The sequence below is a fragment of the Leptonotus elevatus genome, chromosome 6 (genome assembly GCF_054856555.1).
Source record: "Leptonotus elevatus isolate MCC_2025b chromosome 6, RoL_Lele_1.0, whole genome shotgun sequence".
Taxonomy (NCBI): Eukaryota; Metazoa; Chordata; class Actinopteri; order Syngnathiformes; family Syngnathidae; genus Leptonotus; species Leptonotus elevatus.
In genome coordinates, this window is record NC_141244.1 from 27,703,600 (window position 1) to 27,720,912 (window position 17,313).

The 17,313-nt window shown below is 56.6% G+C and overlaps 2 protein-coding genes across 5 annotated transcripts; one reads left to right on the forward strand and one right to left on the reverse strand.

Annotated features, from left to right (window-relative positions):
• Positions 1-192: 192 nt before the first annotated feature.
• Positions 193-13,173, reverse strand: pogzb (pogo transposable element derived with ZNF domain b). The gene is made up of 17 exons (XM_086078446.1): positions 13,047-13,173; positions 12,189-12,333; positions 9,572-9,702; positions 8,244-8,301; positions 8,045-8,152; positions 7,095-7,278; positions 6,883-7,028; positions 6,718-6,818; positions 6,368-6,514; positions 6,116-6,250; positions 5,851-6,041; positions 5,430-5,555; positions 5,281-5,340; positions 5,093-5,205; positions 3,172-4,782; positions 3,062-3,098; positions 193-2,305 (listed from the first exon to the last, which is right to left on the reverse strand). Exons 2-17 carry the CDS (start codon positions 12,325-12,327, stop codon positions 337-339), a joined length of 5,256 nt encoding a protein of 1,751 aa, XP_085934572.1. The 5' UTR covers positions 12,328-12,333; positions 13,047-13,173; the 3' UTR covers positions 193-336.
• A 62-nt stretch (positions 13,174-13,235) lies between these two features.
• Positions 13,236-16,735, forward strand: crdhl (cone RDH-like). Of its 4 annotated transcripts, none has more exons than XM_086078462.1 (7): positions 13,236-13,422; positions 13,748-14,166; positions 14,243-14,377; positions 15,266-15,685; positions 15,763-15,882; positions 16,006-16,210; positions 16,424-16,735. In XM_086078462.1, the coding sequence occupies exons 2-7, from the start codon at positions 14,040-14,042 to the stop codon at positions 16,527-16,529; spliced, it is 1,113 nt and encodes a 370-aa protein (XP_085934588.1). In that variant the 5' UTR covers positions 13,236-13,422; positions 13,748-14,039; the 3' UTR covers positions 16,530-16,735. The 4 variants fall into 4 exon arrangements, with proteins under 4 accessions (XP_085934588.1, XP_085934589.1, XP_085934587.1 ...); XM_086078463.1 differs by lacking the exon at positions 13,236-13,422 and having other exon boundaries at positions 13,683-14,166; positions 15,266-15,457; positions 15,524-15,685; XM_086078461.1 differs by lacking the exon at positions 13,236-13,422 and having other exon boundaries at positions 13,683-14,166.
• Positions 16,736-17,313: the final 578 nt, after the last annotated feature.

The window sequence follows — 17,313 nt, forward strand, 5'->3', positions numbered from 1 at the left end:
GCATGTAGCAATAAATGCTGAATGGACTGCTTCTGATTTAGCGCTTGAACGACACCATGTGGCGGCCAAAGTTGTGGATTCCTCCAGAGCTGAGGATGGAATCCACAACCTCATGGATGGGAGACAACCACTCTACCACTGAGCCATGCCGCCCCTACAACAAGTCAATGCTAGCAAAGTTTACATGGAGCATTCTGATTGGCCAGCGGTTCTTCATTTGGACTCCAGACGCTTTCCAGTTAGCACGACGACTCGACGTCGATTGACAATGTCGGACGCCGGCAGACTTTGCGGCCGCTGGTTGACTTTGGGTCCTCGCATGATCCCGAAGGACCTTCAGCTCTGGCCCATTTGTTGGGGTTGAGGTTGGTCTTGGTCGGTCTGGGCCGCCTCGGTCCGGGTGTCCGTCCTGGCCTTCATGGTTATCTTCCACTCGTCCCCGACTTCCTCTCCGATCATGATCCTGGTCTCCCTGCGCTCCTTGGCGGCCTCATTCCGGTCCTTGTTCTCCTTCTTTTCTTCTTCGCTGTCCTCCTCCATTGTCAGAAGGCGGTCTCCTTGGTCCATTTTGGTGTCCTCTCCAGGTTCCTCTTCCTCCTCAACAACCATCTCTTCGTTGTCTTCCCTTTCCTCCGGCCGTTTTATTTTGGTGTCCGTGACCGCTTTTTCTTCCTCCACCATTTTGTTCTCTTGGCCTTTCTCTGCAGATTTCTGGTCGTCTTCAGAGTCCTCTTCAGAGTCCTCTTCAGAGTCCTCTTCATCCTCCACTTCCGGGAGGTCCAAACGGTCTTCAGAAGGCATTAGTCTCTTTTCAAGTTCCTCCAGGAGGTTCTGCCACTCGTCCTCTGGCCGGGGACCTTCCTGGCCGGGGTCTGTCCTCGGCAGGATCCCAGTCATCAGGAAGGAGCTCCTCCACGCCTGGCGCAGGTCTTTGAGGCGCCCCAAAGCTTGGGCCGTCCAGCGGACCAGCATTTGAGCGGCAGTGTCTTGCAGTTTTCCCGGCGCCGCCTCGTCGGGCTCCTTCTGGCGGTCGGCGCTGAAGGCGTTCCACCGAGCCCGGACGAAACGCTCCAGAGCCGGTTTGACGCAGAGGTCCAGAGGCTGCAGGAGGAAGGAACATCCTTCGGGGATGACGGCCGCAAGCGTGCCCGAGCCACTGAGGTTGCTGAGAGAAGCGTCCGCCACGTGGTCTTGGTGCTGGTCCAAAAGCAACATGGACTTCCTGTGGGCAAGTGGCCCGGAAAGATACTGAAGCCAAATCCTTTGAATCCAGCGCTTGAAGGCCTCCTCGGCCGACGGGTTCTGCGAAGTGACTTCCAGCACCACAAAGTCCGGCAGCACTTCGTCGGCCGGCTGCCTGTTGGTCAGCACCAAGGCGGGCAACATGGTTCCGTCGGCCAGCGCCGACAGACACACTGTGACCAAAGGCACCGAGCCGGTGAACTGCAAAGCCTGGGAGCGGTGCCGCCGGTCCTGAAAGCTCCTGGGATCCACAAAGAAGCACAACTCGTCCATGGCGGCCAGCGAACGGTGGGGGAGATGGTGCTGCCGGACGATTCGGTGGGCGAACTCCTTGAAAGACTGGACGCTAGCCTGCAGGGTCGGCGGCAGGCGGCGAGCGGGCGCTCGCTTGCTGCCGGCGGGCGCGGGTCCGAGCCGGTAGCGAAGCATGAAGAGCACGGCCCAGTCGTAGGACATGTGGAAGGTGTCGCCCAAGGCGCCGTTCTTGTTGAGCGCCGCCGCTTTGTGGAAGAAGACGCTCTCGTTGACGGGAAGCTGCTGCTCACGCTGGCTCAGCACCCAAGCCACCAGGTGGGCCTCGCCGGCCACCAGGTGGGCCTCGCCGGCCACCAGGTGGGCCTCGCCGGCCACCAGGTGGGCCTCGCCGGCCCCCAGGTGGGCCTCGCCGGCCCCCAGGTGGGCCTCGCCGGCCACCAGGTGGGCCTCGCCGTCCGCCTGCACCCGCGCCCAGACTTCTTCCCGCCTCTTTTGCTTCAGGTGCTTCCTGGCCTCCTTCAGCCACAAGCGGATGAGCCGCGGCTCAGTGGCGAAGACCGCGGAAGCCTGGCGCAGGCCGCCGCACAACGCCAGCAACGCCACCCTCAGCTGGTGGGCCGACAGGAAGTCCACTTGCTCTTTGGGGGCGGCCGATTGGCTGCTGACGTGAGGAGAGGGGGGCGGGGAAGGCGCCTCCTCTTTGATCCCTCCACTTTCCTCAGGCTTGTCCGCGTCTTCGTCTTCAGAGAAGTCCAAGTCCTCCAGGGGGGCCAGATGGTCTTGGACTTTGTTAGGCTCCGCCTCTCCGCTGTCACACACAATCAACACACAATCAACACACAAGTCAGACACCCATTTCATTGACTGATCGTAATCTCTCAAGGGCAAAACGTCGAGCCATCGGCTGATTGGCTCAATTGGGCCCGCGTTGCCCGACGTGCAAACATTTCATCGCCGACGGTCAGCTCAAGTCACATTTCGGCTCAAGTCACATTTCGGCTCAAGTCACATTTCGGCTCAAGTCACATTTCGGCTCAAGTCACATTTCGGCTCAAGTCACATTTCGGCTCAAGTCACATTTCGGCACAAGTCACATTTCGGCTCAAGTCACATTTCGGCTCAAGTCACATTTCGGCTCAAGTCACATTTCGGCTCAAGTCACATTTCGGCACAAGTCACATTTCGGCTCAAGTCACATTTCGGCTCAAGTCACATTTCGGCTCAAGTCACATTTCGGCTCAAGTCACATTTCGGCACAAGTCACATTTCGGCACGCGCCAACAACGCCTAAGCGGTCTTGTTTCTTGCGGGGGTGTCAAAGTTGCATAAAGGAGTCGCCTCTTCCAAGGTTCGATTCAACAATTCATTTACAGAGAGGCCAGAGGTCACGCGCGTGCCGGAGGAGGAGGAAAGAGAGCTTTTAGCTGTTCAAGTGCAACGCGGTCCTGTTCTAAAAATAGCTCACCAGGAATGAATGAAGAAGAACGTTACATTGAAACGCTTTTGTGTTGTTTTCTGTCAAAGTTGCAAATCAAGCAAAAGCTGTGCAAGGAGCTGCGATTACCTCTGGACGTCGTGGAGGAATCCGACTTCTGCGGGGCCTGCGGAGAACAAGGACAGCAATTGGCACCGGGGCCTCGACCTTCGGATGACCTTGAAAGAGGACGGACGCACCTTTGTTGAGAGGTGACTGCCCATGGAACTCCCAGAAGCACGGCGGTTCTTTGCACAGTCCGACCTGGCACGCCACGCAGCCCCAGGAGCCGTCCCTGTTCCCGCCGCAGTGCCGGCACCTCCCGGACGGCACGACGATCTCGCCCATGCGGTGTCGGACGCCCCGCTCCGCCTTGGGCTGCCCCGGGCCGCCGCCGCCGCCGCTGGCGCCCGAGGGCTTGTGGGCGCACTCGGCGAGCTGCACGCCCAGACGACGGCGGAAGTTGACCTGCGCAAAGAGGCCGTCCCGCACCCAGGCGGGCGGGTTGTCCTTGCGGCTCTCGCGCAGCACGATGAAGGCGTTGACCACGCTCAGGTTGACCAGGAACCAGAAGAGCGCGCGCCAGTGGCGGTCCTGCAGGATCCCGCCCAGAGGGTTGCAGGCCAGCAGCTGCTTGCAGATGTCCACCCCCCGCATGTTCTCCTGCAGGAGTCGGAACGCCATTGGCCGCTCCACGGGGTCCAGGCCGCCCACTTTGGTCTGCGAGCGCCTCCACACCGTGTCAGCTCGGCCGACGGGGGCGTTGGTGCACAGGCAGCCCATCTCCTTGGTGTCCCTCCAGCGCGTGGCCAGCAGGGGGCCCAAGCGCCTCTGCAGGAAGTCCCCGGGCTTGTCCAACCGGCCGTCCTCCCACAGGCCCGCCGGCAGGATGGGACTGGGAGGCGGGAAGGAGCTGGAGGCGTAGATGTTCTGCTCCAGAAGCGTCTGCAGCAGAGGGACGGACGTCAGCGTGCTGGCCAAGTAGATCTGGTGGCGCTTGTCCTCCAGACCCTTGACCAGCTCCCGCACCACGTCCCGGCCCGCCTTCTGGCCCGTCTGGATGAAGAAGCGGTGGCAGTAGCCCGACTTGGAGTCGCACAGCAGCCACACCTGAGGCTGGCCCTCGGAGCCGGCGGGGCCGCCGGGGCCCGGGTCCCCCTCCGGAGCGGGAAGCAGCGCTCGGTCCACGCTCAGGCAGCAGTTGGGCCGGTAGGCGTCCCACATGGCGCTGCTCAGAATGTCCAGCATGCGCCGGAAGACGCGCAGCGGCTCCTCGGCGTTGCGGCCGCGTCGCCGCAACTCGTCGGCCCCGAAGCTCCCCATGCGGATGTTGGACGCCACCTGCTGGAAGCGCTCCGGGCTCATGGTGCGCTGGAAGGTGGGGCCGTTGTCGCGTTCGTTCCACGACCAGTACTGAGACTGCTCCGGAAAGTTCTCAACTCCCATCAGGATGCACAGGCCCAGGAAACCTTTGATTTCTTGGGGCGTGACCGGAAGCCAGTCCCGGCAGCCCGAGCCCAGGTAGCGGCGGGTCCTGGCGTGGGCGTTTGTCTCCGCCGCGATCAAGTCCACCAGGGTGGCGGGGAACAGCAGGTTGAAGAAATCCACGGCGTCGCTGTTCCCCGGCGCCGGCTGGCGAGGCCCGGAGGGCTGCGAGAAGGTCGCGATGCCCGTCGGGGCGTCCGGCCCGTCCTCGGGCACCGGCCAACTGTCCGCACACCTCCAGTCCCGCTCGCCGAGCGGCTCGTCGGCCTCGAGCGCACACGGCGTCTCCTGGTCCCAGCACAGCCGGATGTCGGGCTCCACGTGCGCTGCGAACGACAACAACAAACTTTCGATGGCTTCAATCAACTTTCACAAACGGATTCTCGTCGACTCCTGCGCGAATTTCCGGCTCTCGCGACGCATTTGACAAGCTCTGGAAAACGTCAAATGGAGACAAGATGAGCCGGCGATATTTGTTCGGCTTCTCATTTCATGAAAAACGTCAACATCGTGATCGGAACGCCGAGTGGATCATTTTGCGTATCGTCAGCGATGAGCCGTAAAACGCTGCTTTGAGTCCATTTTCAAACGCGCACTTTGACGGGCTGCGTCCGGCGGCTGCGCATGCGCGCTCACCTCTGATGCGACAGGTGGCGCTGTCGTGCTCCGGGTTGGTCAGCAGGTGTTTAGCCATCTCGTCCCCAGACACCGACGCAAAGTCACAGCGGCAACACACCAAGAAGAAAGGACTGAAAGACAAGCGCGCCTCGGTCAGCAGCGACTTCCTGCGTGCCGGCGACCAATCACAGAAGGCCGAGTCTCACCAGGGCGGCGGCCGCCGATGGGGGGGAACAAGCAGGCTTTTGGAACGCGGCACGTGGTGGCTGCAATCAGACGGCAACAATCAATCATCAGAGTGGTCCGCGCGGCCCCGCCCCCTCTTCTCCCCTCCCCGCGGCGAGGGCCGTCTTACTGGATCATGTGGGCGGCGTAGGCGCGAGAGCAGCAGCTGCCGAAAGCGCAGAAGAGGCAGCGCACGTGCGTGGGGTAGTGGGCCGCCATGTCGTGCACGTCGCTGCCGCACTCCAAACACCACAACCTGACGCCAACGCAACATTCGCGCCACATTAAGATGCTTTCAAATCCATTGCACGTCTTCAACAACAAAAACAAAAAAGTGCCGTTGATATTTTTGTTCCGTTTCAACGACTCGACAGGTAAAAAAATAATAATAATTTAACTTCTGTGTCATGGAATACCGGCGGGTGTCCGCAAGTGGCCCGCTTTCTAACCCGAGCGAGCGAACGAGCAATAGTGGGTGGAGTTTATTGTGGCAGAGCTGAAAAGCATTCCAGCATCAGGGTCGCTCATCCCAAATATGGGCGTGCGCTCACCTGCCGCCGTCCAGCCCGGTCGGCGAATGGGGGGCTTTGGCCGGCGGGGGGCTCCCGGATGCGGAAGCGTTCTGCCGCTCCGTCTTGATCTTGATGGGCTGGATGAGGCAGGAGGGGTCCTGCAGGAGCCGGGCCCCGCCCCCCACCGACGCCACGGGAACCCTCCTCTTGCCGTACATGCGGATGGTCACCTGCGCGCACGCCGACCACATTAACGCGGACGAGGAGGATCACAAAGGAGCTGTCGGCGGGGGCGGGAGCTGACCTTTGAACCCAGCGGCAGCCCCTCCAGCTTGGCGTGCCTGCGGACGCTGCGGTGGCGCTCCAGCTTGTGGCGCTTTTTGTCCGCCAGGAAGGCGAACTGCAGGCGACACCTGCTGCAGTGGAAAGCCTGACCCGCCTGCCGCACGCAAAGAAAACGCCGTTAGACTTCCACAAAAAACCGCATTCCGAATGTCGTCGCATCGTGAAAGCAAACGGCGCCAATGCCCCAATGTGTGTGCGTGCGCACGCGCACCTGGTGGCGCAGGACGTGCTTCTGGTAGCCGGCCACGTTCCTGCTGACTTTCAGGCAAAAGACGCACAGCAGGTAGCGCGAATCTCGGTGGAAGTTGGCAAAATGCTGCAGGACGTCCGAGTAGAAGGACGAGCGGTACAAGCACACCTGGCGAGAACATGCAGCAGCTTGAAAAGGATTTTGGAGCGCCGACAACATTTGCTCGAGCGCTTCCGGGTTCCGTCGCCAAGCTGGAAAAGTCAAAAAGACAAACTACGGCCAGCGGACATTGACGCAACGTCCGCCTTCCGGATCCGATGGCTTTGTTATTTCCTAAGATGGCGTTCGCAAGCGACGGCCAACGCGCCCACCTGGCAGACGTACGGCATCTCTCCCGGCTTGTGATTGGCCTTCATGTGGTTGAGGAAGGCGGGCTCGTTGTCGAAGGCCCACTCGCAGATGCGACACGTACCTGCCGAGACCCGACGGCGTCAGCGGGGGCGGCTGCGGGCCGGCCGACTTACGGGAGGACTTACAGGAGGAGGGGGCGGGGCCGTGAACCTGCTCGCGGTGGCCCTGAAGATGAGCGGCGCTGGAAAACTGCCGGAAGCAGAAGGCGCACATCTTCTGGTCGTCGCCTCCTCGGATCAGCGGCGAGTGCTGGAGCGTGTGCTGCACCAACCTGCGGGACGTTTTCCCGCCGTCAGCCGCCGTCAAGCCGTCCCCCAATCAACCGGCGGAGGCGCACCTGAGGTTGTCGCTGACCGCCCGCTCACAAATGCTGCAGCTGAAGGCGGCGGTGGCGGCGAGCGCCTGCTGGTACTTCCTCCTGAGAGGCTGCTGCTCGCCGCCGGCCGTCCCGTAGTAGAACTCGTCCACGCTGAGGACCACCTTGGTTGACGTCACGCTCGAGTAGGACGCCAAGCCGGGAGCTGCCGGGAGCGCAACGCCGGAGCTCAGCCAGAGGTAGACATGACCGTCCGTCCGGAACGATGCCAACCGTGGCGTTTTTGGCGAATGCTTTAGGACGCCAAGCCTCGCAAAAATGCACGCAATTAGAACGCGATCGACAGACGGCAACCTGCTTCACTTTTGACGCCATTGTGCACTCGCCCAACGTCGGCCCACAGCGCCGCGTCATATGACCGGCCAACTTTAGCGTTGCTCCAGAACGACCGCAAACCAAATGCTATCTTTAGCGTCTTGAACCGCAGGATGCGCAACATGAAAAAAAGCAACTTTGGCGTTTCAGATCAACGCAGAAGAAAATGTGGACTTGATGGGAACAGAAAAGCAAACATTGAGGCCTGAAAAGCGCGGGGAAGAAGAAGCTAACTTCAACATGAAGTCAGCGTGAAAAAAAGAAGCTATTTTTAGGCACAATAAGAAAAAAATGCTAAGGTTAGCACTTGAGCACAACGTGCAACAAAATGCTAACACTAGCATGCGAGCACAAGAGGAAAAATGGACGTTTCACGATGAAAAAGGCTAACATTAGCATTTGAAACAAAATGCTCACGTGAGCGCAATGTGATTTTTATTTTATTTTTCAACATAGGAGTGCAAAGGTCAAACAAATTAATTAACTCTGAAAAAGCCAAGCGAGCCTGCTTTGACGCCACCGAGCTGAGGCAAGTCAAAGTTCATTGGAAGGAAGAAAAAGGAATTTTAAAACAAACATGTCGGCCGGCCACTGACCTTGATGCCCGCCGCTGGCGTGAAGGGTCATGTGGGCGGAAGCTCCTGAGAGGGCGTGGCCACGGGGGACATCAGAGGACGCAGCCACGGCGGGCCGGACCGCAGGCGCTGTGCAGGCGGGAAGTCAGTGCAAAAGGTCAAGGCGGGCCTTTTGTTTGTTTTTTTTTGCTTTGAGCTGGACGAGAGCGGCGCCACCTACAGGGCGTCGGCGGCAGCTTGACATCGAGCGAGGGTCCGGGTGACGGCAGCGCCAACGCCTGAGCCGGAACACAAACAAGTTTTCAGCATTAACATGCCACGTGTTGGAGAGCAACTCACTTGGCATGAACGAGCACGAAGCGCCAACAAGCGACTTGGCACGTGCGTATGAAAGGTCGCCCGCCGTGGAAGAACAAACACTCATGCGTCGACACCAGTGTTTCCCACAACATGCTAATACTTGGGCGGGACACCCGTGGTGGTGCCGTTGGCTTTTTCAAGCCGTGATCTTCAACTCTCACTGGAGCGGTTCGCAGCCGAGTGTGAAGCGGTTGGGATGAAGATCAGCGCCTCCAAATCCGAGACCTTGGTCCTCAGTCGGAAAAGGCCGGAGTGCCCACTCCGGCTCGGGGATGAGATCCTGCCCCAAATGGAGGAGTATCTTGGGGTCTTGTTCACGAGTGAGAGCAGCTTGGAGCGGGACATCGACAGGCTGACTCGGTATCGGTCCATTGTGGGGAAAAAGGAGCCGAGTGGAAAGGCAAAGCTCTCGATTTACCGGTCGATCTGCGTTCCCACCCTCAACGATGGTCACGAGCCGTGGGTCCGAAAGAACAAGATCCTGGATACAAGCGGCCGAAATGAGTTCCCTCCGCAGGGTGTCCGGACTCTCCCTTCGAGATAGGGTGAGAAGCTCGGTCATCCGGGAGGGACTCGGTGTCGAGCCGCTGCTCCTCCGCGTTGAGAGGAGCCGGTTGAGGTGGCTCGGGCATCTGGTTGGGACGCCTCCATGGAGAGGTGTTCCGGGCATGTCCCACCGGCGGGAGGCCCCGGGGACGACCCAGGACACGCTGGAGAGACGTCTGGCCTGGGAACGCCTTGGGATCCCGCCAGAGGAGCTGGTTGAAGTGGCTGGGGACTGGGAAGTCTGGGCTTCCCCGCTAAAGCCCGACCCCGGTTAAGCGGTGGAAGATGGCTGAATGGATGTTTGGATGGATTTGTCATACATTAAGACTATGAAGCGTTTTGGGGAAAAACACAATAAGTAAGCGATTGGAAAGAATGAAAAAAAGGGCGCGTTAACGCTAAGCGCTGCTACAGCCCTTTTTCAATTTCTTTATGAGGATTGAAATCAATCCACATTTGCGAGTGAAGCGTTGACATGACGTCTGTTGGGAAATTCCATTGAACCTTTCGGTTGCCATGGAGATGTTTGTTGGAGCATTTTCATCCCGTTTTCATTCCAAACGGGACAACAAGGAAAAGCGGCGTATGCGGCTCACAAAATCCGGTGTGCGAACGTGTCAAGACAGGCCTGATTTTGAGTACCTGGGTGGTGAGGAGGAGGTGCGCCCCCCCGCTGGTTTGTGTCAGGATGAAGGGCGGGGCCTGAGACAACAGGGGCGTGGCACAGGAAGGAGGAAGAGGCGGAGCCGGCGGCTTCAGTGATGACAAAGACGCTGAAACGCATTCAAGACAAACATTTTTGCCGATGGCGACCTCACGCATTGACCCCCCCCCGTCACGACTTGTTAACCAATATCGACCCTTTTCAAAATCATCATGGCCAGCCTGACCAAAGCGCCCCCCGGACGCCATCCGACCCCGCGCTTCACGACTTCCGATTGGTGCGTCGAGGCCTCGTTTTAAGACGAAATTCCAAAACTGCATTCGGTCCCTTTGCGGGACGATCCCCGTTTTCAGGATCGAAGAAGAGCAGCGCAATGTCAGCTGTGAATGAATGCGTGCTTGGCTCGGGGCCCGCCGTCTCCATGGCAACTAAGGTCAGATTTTCGCGTGAATTTGGACACCGGCGCACGGGAAGTGAGGTCACGTGACCAAGCGGGCCGATGACTGAGTTTGACCTTTCAAGTGCCGCCGATGGACAACAAACAGGTCGCAAAATCACAGGAGAAGGTTGTGGTTCCGCCTGTTCGGCATCTGCATGATGGCCACAAGGGAAGAGAGAACGTTCGAGAAGAAGAACGACCGCGAACACGCCATTCTTGAAGGGGAACTTTTGAAAAACAACACGACAAAGCCATCGGCTCCCGTTTCAACTGAGCTCGCTCTCCGCGCGTCGTATAGATTTCAAAAGATGACATCTTGACACGTGTTGGCAAGCGTTGCGCAATAGATCAAAAACAGATCATCAATATGGCAATATTGATGATGCAAGACGTTTCTTATGGAATTGTTTGCTTTCAACTGAATTTGAGCAGCCACTCGCAAACGTACGCGCGCATCCACGAGTTGAACATTCGGCCGATCGGAACTCACTTAAGATCGAGGCTGAACGATTCATTGCATTTGCAATGAAATCACGCTTTGACAAAATGCCATCATGTCACCGTGAAGCAGCAGGAACGCCGCCGCTGTAACGAAAGCCTGGCGGCGCCGTAAGTGCGCGGAATTGGTGTGACTTTTTTGGTCTCGTGAGACCTCGAGACGAGAGTCTAACATGTTCCATCTGTTCGATCTTGGTTGGAAAACAACATTCACCGTTGCGAGTTATGACTTTTCGGCCGCCGTAGCGTCGCACCTTTTGTAAACTGAGCGTCCACGCAAGTGTGCGGCCGGCAGCGGCTGATGAATGTGGCTTGTCCTACATTTTCAGGCTAAATGGGGCCGTACGTCGTGCCGTCCGATTTCACGAAGGACAATTAGGACAGGCGAAATGCTCGCCATTGCTCGCCGTCATTGCTGGTCATTGCTGGTCATTGCTCGTCATCGCTCGTTATCGCTCGCCATCGCTCGCCGTCATTGCTCGCCGTCATTGCTCGGCGTCATTTCGGTGCCGCCGCAGCCTTTTTTAATGTCCATGTTTTGTAGCGTTGGTGAACTCATCAGGCCAAGCGGCCAACAAGCAACTCTTTAAAGGATCTTTGTGCAGTTTGTCACTTTCTTTTTTTTTATACTCGCGACTGCCACCTCTGGCCCAAAGCGTAACTGCAGCATCTGTGTCAGGCTCGTTCGTGGCGCGCGTTCAATGAGTACGAGCACGATCTTAAAGCGACAGTTGACAAACGAAGACATGACTTCAAATGAGGTAAGAAAAACTCCGCCCCTCCCCAAAGAAACTGTGGAGCGTGAGGGTCTGCACACTCTACTCTAAAGGGAAGACAAAAAGCGGATAGGTGCAGTCACAGTAAAACCGCCGGGCTCTTCGTACTCATCTGGGCATTGGTGAGCACGCGTGATGTCGAAAAAGCTCCAACATGACCTTTTTCAACGACTCAATGCGCACCTTTAAGGACAATTTGCAAGCGTCGGCCGCATCTACGCCAGAACAAGAACGGCGAACGCGCTTAGCCGACCAAAACAAAAGTCTGTGTTGCCTTCACGGCCCGTCCAGACCGTGGGAAACTACACAAGCCGCCACCCGCCCACAAGGATCGCTACAGAACGCTATTGTTTTTGGAAATCGAATCGGAAAATGTGAGGTCATATAAGCAGGTATCGTTTTACTTGTTTACTGACTGGAGAGTTTTTTGTTTGAAATATGGATATTGAATGCATTTATTGATAAATGCAGTGTTTAAAAAGTGCAGTGTTTACATGTCATGTTTATGCACCATGAAAAGTTGGATATACTGAAATGGTCAATTGTAACTGTAGTAGAAAAAACGGATATTAAGGCTTCATTTGCTTTTATCGTAAGATCATGTCATCTATAATAGATCCGATATTGTTTATTGCGATGACCTTTTTGTTGGGCAAAAAATTCATTGAAAAGGACCTTAAAAAAAATGATGGCATATCATATCGTAAGCGCAATTTGGGGGGTGATCACAATTCCATTATTTTCCATAATCGTTCAGCTCTACTTAAGAAGACATTGAGCTTGCTGAGTTTTTTTCATTAGATAATAATTTCATAATGCCATTTCTTTGTGTATATGTTAAATACCGCAATCATATCAACACGCGAAGCTTTTGCGACTTACGAGCTGCCTCGCATGCGTCCACGATGCCGTCCACGTTGTCGTCTTCGTCCACGTTGTCGTCTTCGTCCACGCCGTCGTCCACCTGCTGCCAGGGTTCCAGCTCCTCCTCCTCACACTCCATAAACAACTCCGTGTCCATGTTGCTCTGGGAAGCACATCAAGCCATCATGCAAACACGCCCGACTGGCGTTCGAATGTTGTTCGTCAATGTCGGGCCCCGCGCACCTTAGAGCGACAAACGCTGGACTGGTCGCCAATGGAAAACCGAGCCAAGCCCAAATGACAAGCAGTTGAGAACCAAGATTCGAACCGACAACCTCCAAAGTGTTGCGTTCAACGTGCCAAGGTACCACTGGGACTGCGTCCCGCTCGAGAAGACCACGTTTGTGGTTCAAATGAAATTAGCGAGCGACGAATCAAAGTGTTGTATGCGTTTAGTTTGTTGCCGAACACACAAAGTTAAGTAAACTTCAATAAATGAAGTCAAGAGCCGTGCGAGCGTCATGTAATGCGTGGCGGCGGCTGCAGGGGTCGCTGCGCCGCGTGGCCCTTCGTCTAACCCCGATGCACTGCTTCTTCGGTTTTCGGTGGCGACGGCTCAAAACGCGCCCGCCAAGTGAGCGCAAAGACGACAGAATCGCAAATGTTGCACAAGCGAGGTGGGCGTGAAGGCTGCTCCGTTTTGTTTTGTTCTGTTCGGCTGCTCCGTTTTGTTTTGTTCTGTTCGGCTGCGGTGCGTTTGGTTGGCCAAGCACCGCCCCTCCGGTGCACCAAGCGCTCCCTCCGTGCTCCCGCCCAGCGGCCAGGCGAGGTTCTAAGCGGGCCCAACAGAACCGAAGCGAGCAGAACCGCCCTTACCTGCGGCGGGCGGGAACGTCAAGCCGAACAAGACAACGGCAGCACCGGCCAACGAGCGCGGCCGGACGGACTGCAACAGAGCAAATCACCGGGGCGGAGGGGGTCGGGGCGGGACTTCCGGTTGATTTTTGAGTCTGTGCCGCGGATTGGTTGGCGTGTATGACGTCACTTCCCGGTAGGCGGCATGCTTCTCACTCCGCAATGAACAAGAACATAAAAACACCGGAGAGAAAAAAGAGCACGAAACAAAGCAACGCGCGCACAAAAATAACGAGCAGACTGACAGCAAGCATCATTTGAGTGGCATTGTCCCGCTTCTGGGCGGAGCTAGGCAATGTGACGTCACGGTGACGTGTCACACGCCAATCGAAAAAAGGTGGGGGAAAACAGACTGCATTTATTGTACAGGTCACAAATGATTGAAATGGCGTTTGGAGTTGAACTGAAATGACTTTAGCTTAAATTAATGACTGAGAAATGAAGTCACGTAAAAATGAAATTGTCTCCAGGGAGACACAACATAAGATCAATTATATGAAATCATTTCTCTCCAGTCGATGCTCACATGTGGGCCTCTTTGACAGGAAGTCATGTGATCAGTGTGCGTGTGTGTGCTTTTTAATCCTGTCTAATCAGATTTAATCTGGCCCCGCCCCCTTTGTGTTCTGTCCTGGCTCGCTGGCCCACACTCCGGAATACAGCAATCTGAACCGGAACACTTGATAGACCTGAACGCTCTGCAGTGCGGATTGCGAAACACTCTGGACCAGGACGCTCTTTAGACCAGAACACTTTGTGGAGCAGACCACCCTGTGGACCGGAACACTCTGTGGACTAGAATACTGTGGAGATTACAACACTCTGTTGATCAGAACCCTCCGTGGACCAGAACACCGCAAAGACCAGAACACTCCGTCTACCTGAATCGTCTGTAAACCAGAAGCGTCCGTGGACCAGAAGGCTGCGTGGAGCCGAGCGGCGCGTCTTCACAGCATGCCGGCCGGGCCCGCTTTCTTGGTTCTGCCCTGGCCCGGTGTCGAGTCACAGTCCGAGGTTCCGGTGGGCGAGGGCGGCACGCTGCTCCGGAAAGGCGCCCTGCTCGGAGCAGTCCTGCTCGTCTGTGAGTTCGTCGTCGTCGTCATGTCCGCGTTAGCGCTAAGCTCGTGTTCTTGCCAACATGCGTTGCGTGTGCGCAGGCGTGGCAGCGTTGCGCAGGTGGATCGGCGGCGGCGTGTGCCGCAGCGGCCGGCGTCAGGACGGGAAGACGGTGTTGGTGACGGGCGCCAACACGGGCATCGGCAAGGAGACGTGCAGAGAGTTGGCCAGGCGAGGTGAGCGGGCGAGGCGGACGGCCATCTTGTACTTGGCGCATCATCTCGTGAGGTTACGCGAGGTCACGCAAGCATCGTGACATCACAGGAAAGCCACGTAAGCTGATTATGCGGATGAATAGACGTCCTCTTAATGCTCTTTAGACCAAGACTTCCTGCTCGGAATCCGGCTCAAAGGATGTTTTGGAGCAGCTCGCTGGCCTAGTGGTAGGACGTCCGTCCTGAAAGTGGACTCGAGGTGGCGGGTTCCATCCCTGGCCGGGTCAGACCAAAGACTATCAAAATGGCCTCCCTGCTCGACACGCTTGGAATTCGAAGTGAGCTAAATGATTCCCGAGCGGTCGTCGGTCGGTCGGTCGTCGGTCGGTCCCAGCTGCCCCCCCAAATGCTGAGGATGCGTTTGGTTGCCGTGACAACCGAGTGCCACTTCAGCTTCAACTTGAATGTTCCGCGTGCTCTCCAAAAACAGCAATTGCGGATTTGAGCTACGAGTCCATGGCAAGAAAAAACAAGCGGGATGCGGCGGGTGTGACGGACAATCAAGAAAGAAAGAAAGAAAGAAAGAAAAAGGTTTTCTTCTGTTGAAAGTCCATGGAGTCGTTTGCTTTGCTAGCTTGCTGTTTGCTAGCTTGCTGTTTGCTAGCTTGCTGCTTTGCTAGCTTGGGCGCTCCTCACCTCAAATTGTTGAAAGAAGGGCAAATTGCCAAATGTCGTTGTTGGCACTTGTGCGTCGTCCCAACGTGAACTTGTGACCCTTGACAAGATGAGCTGCTATTTGGCTTCATGAGGAAGATGTAACCTTTTATGGATTGATTGATTGATTGATTTTTGTAACGGAAAAATCCAGCAGGCAAGCGTTTTGAGCGCCGTGCGGTGCCGTCCTCTTAGGCGCCCGCGTGGTGATGGCGTGCCGGGACCTGTCTCGGGCCGAGCAGGCGGCCGAGGACATCCGCAGGACGACGGGCAACGGCAACGTGGTGATCCGACACCTGGACCTGGCCTCCCTCTACTCGGTCAGACACTTTGCCAAAGACTTCCTGGACAGCGAGGACAGACTGGACGTCCTCATCAACAACGCCGGTACGTCCGGCCGTCTGGCGCCGCCCGTCCCGTCGCCTGTCCGTCCCATTGCGTGCGTGTGTCCAGGTGTGATGATGTGTCCCAAATGGCTGACGGAGGACGGCTTTGAGACTCAGTTCGCTGTCAATCATCTGTCTCACTTCCTTCTGACCAATCTGCTGCTCCCAAAGCTGAAGAGCTCCGCCCCCAGCCGCGTGATCACCGTGTCGTCCATCGCCCATCGCGGAGGTGTGACCCTTGACCTCTTGGCTTCCCGCGACGCTCGACTGGCGTCTGAGCGCATTTGTTGTTTTCTTTGTTTTCAGGTCGCGTGGACTTTTCCGACTTGTTCTTCAGCTCGCGCCCGTACAGTCCGTTGCAGAGCTACCGGCAGAGCAAGCTTGCTAACGTGCTATTTAGCAGAGAGCTAGCGCGCCGCCTCCGAGGTCACGCACACTCGCACGCACGGGCGCGTTCCCGTTCCACCGACTGGACGCCTTAGCGCCACGTTAGCCGGCGGTGACGCGGCGTGCGCCCCGCTGTGGTGACGTTGTGTATTTGCCACTCAGGTTCGGGCGTGACTTCCTTCTGCGTGCACCCCGGCGTCATCCGGACAGAGCTGAGTCGCCACGTGGAGGGTTGGTTCCCCCTGGTCGGGGCGCTGCTGAGGCTGCCGGCAATGCTGCTGATGAAGACGCCGCGCCAGGGCAGCCAGACCACTTTGTACTGCGCCGTCACGCCGGGGCTGGAGGACCAATCGGGGAACTACTTCAGGTACGGGGGGAGGGCCTGGTGCCTGGTGCCTGGTGCCTGGTGCCTGGTGCCTGGTGCCTGGTGCCTGGTGCCTGGTGCCTGGTGCCTGGTGCCTGGTGCCTGGTGCCTGATGCCTCGTGAAAAAACGGACTCACTCGTACCTCAAGTATCACGTGGAGTCCATTTTCAAGATGCACTGAGGGCGCCATGTTGATTTTCTTGCTTTGTGTTTAGCGACTGCGCCCTGAAGGAAGCGGCGCCGGAGGGGCGGGACGACGAGACGGCCGACAGGCTGTGGAGAGAAAGCGCGCGATTGGTCGGAATCAAAGATACGTGCTGAGTTGATTCTCTTGGGAATGACGTGGCCCCGCCCCCTGGGAGACAGACGGCGAGCACGGCCTGCCGTGTCACTAATGTAGCCATGCGCTCAAATGACATCAAAATGGAAGCTTAGAACGCCACTTCAATTGCGAAATTAACATCCTAAGATACGACGAAAACCTGGTGTGAAAAACATGTCAAGCTAATAAAATAGATTTGGATAAATGTCTCATGTGATTTTTGTTGCCACAAAAAACAAAACACAGTCCACTGAAGAAAATTTGGATGTAACGCCTCATTTACATATTCACATAACCCCGCCCCCACAAATCGGCCGCCTGGCAACCGTTTTGAAGTCACGGCCATATGACGGCATGCAAAAGGTAAGCAGAGCTGCATTGAGTACTCAAATTAGCGTTGGCTAACAGCGTTAGCTTCTGATAAGTTGTCAACTGATCTGCACCCTAACAAGTGCATGAAGTGCTGCCACCAGTGGAGAAAACTGGACAACTACCCCAAGTTGCGGCAATGAAAGCGTAAGAGGGCGGGGTGAATAGTGACTTACTTGCATGAGGCGGGGCCACTCCCTCAAAATGGCCTCTTTTCACTCTCATGCTGCTGACATTCGCTTTCAAATCCAAAATATCATAACTTGCATTCCCTCCTCAATCATTGCAAACTCATTTTTCAGACTTCCTTGAAGGCGGCTTTGTGTCCTTCAAAAACCTGCCGGTTAATATTTTCACATTCTTTGGCAAGCGCATTTGCTGCCATTCTAGAAAGAAAATCGATATGTTAAAATG

Bases quoted from the DNA above. Each gene is read 5' to 3' on its own strand.
- pogzb (XM_086078446.1), bottom strand. From the start codon at position 12,327: ATGGACACGGAGTTGTTTATGGAGTGTGAGGAGGAGGAGCTGGAACCC. The intron at 7,029-7,094 runs GTGCGCCTCCGC...AACGTCCCGCAG, and splicing joins GCGGTCAGCGACAACCTCAG to GTTGGTGCAGCACACGCTCC. The intron at 3,099-3,171 runs GTGCGTCCGTCC...TGTTCTCCGCAG, and splicing joins GCAGTCACCTCTCAACAAAG to GCCCCGCAGAAGTCGGATTC.
- crdhl (XM_086078462.1), top strand. From the start codon at position 14,040: ATGCCGGCCGGGCCCGCTTTCTTGGTTCTGCCCTGGCCCGGTGTCGAG. The intron at 14,167-14,242 runs GTGAGTTCGTCG...GCGTGTGCGCAG, and splicing joins CGGAGCAGTCCTGCTCGTCT to GCGTGGCAGCGTTGCGCAGG. The intron at 16,211-16,423 runs GTACGGGGGGAG...CTTTGTGTTTAG, and splicing joins CAATCGGGGAACTACTTCAG to CGACTGCGCCCTGAAGGAAG.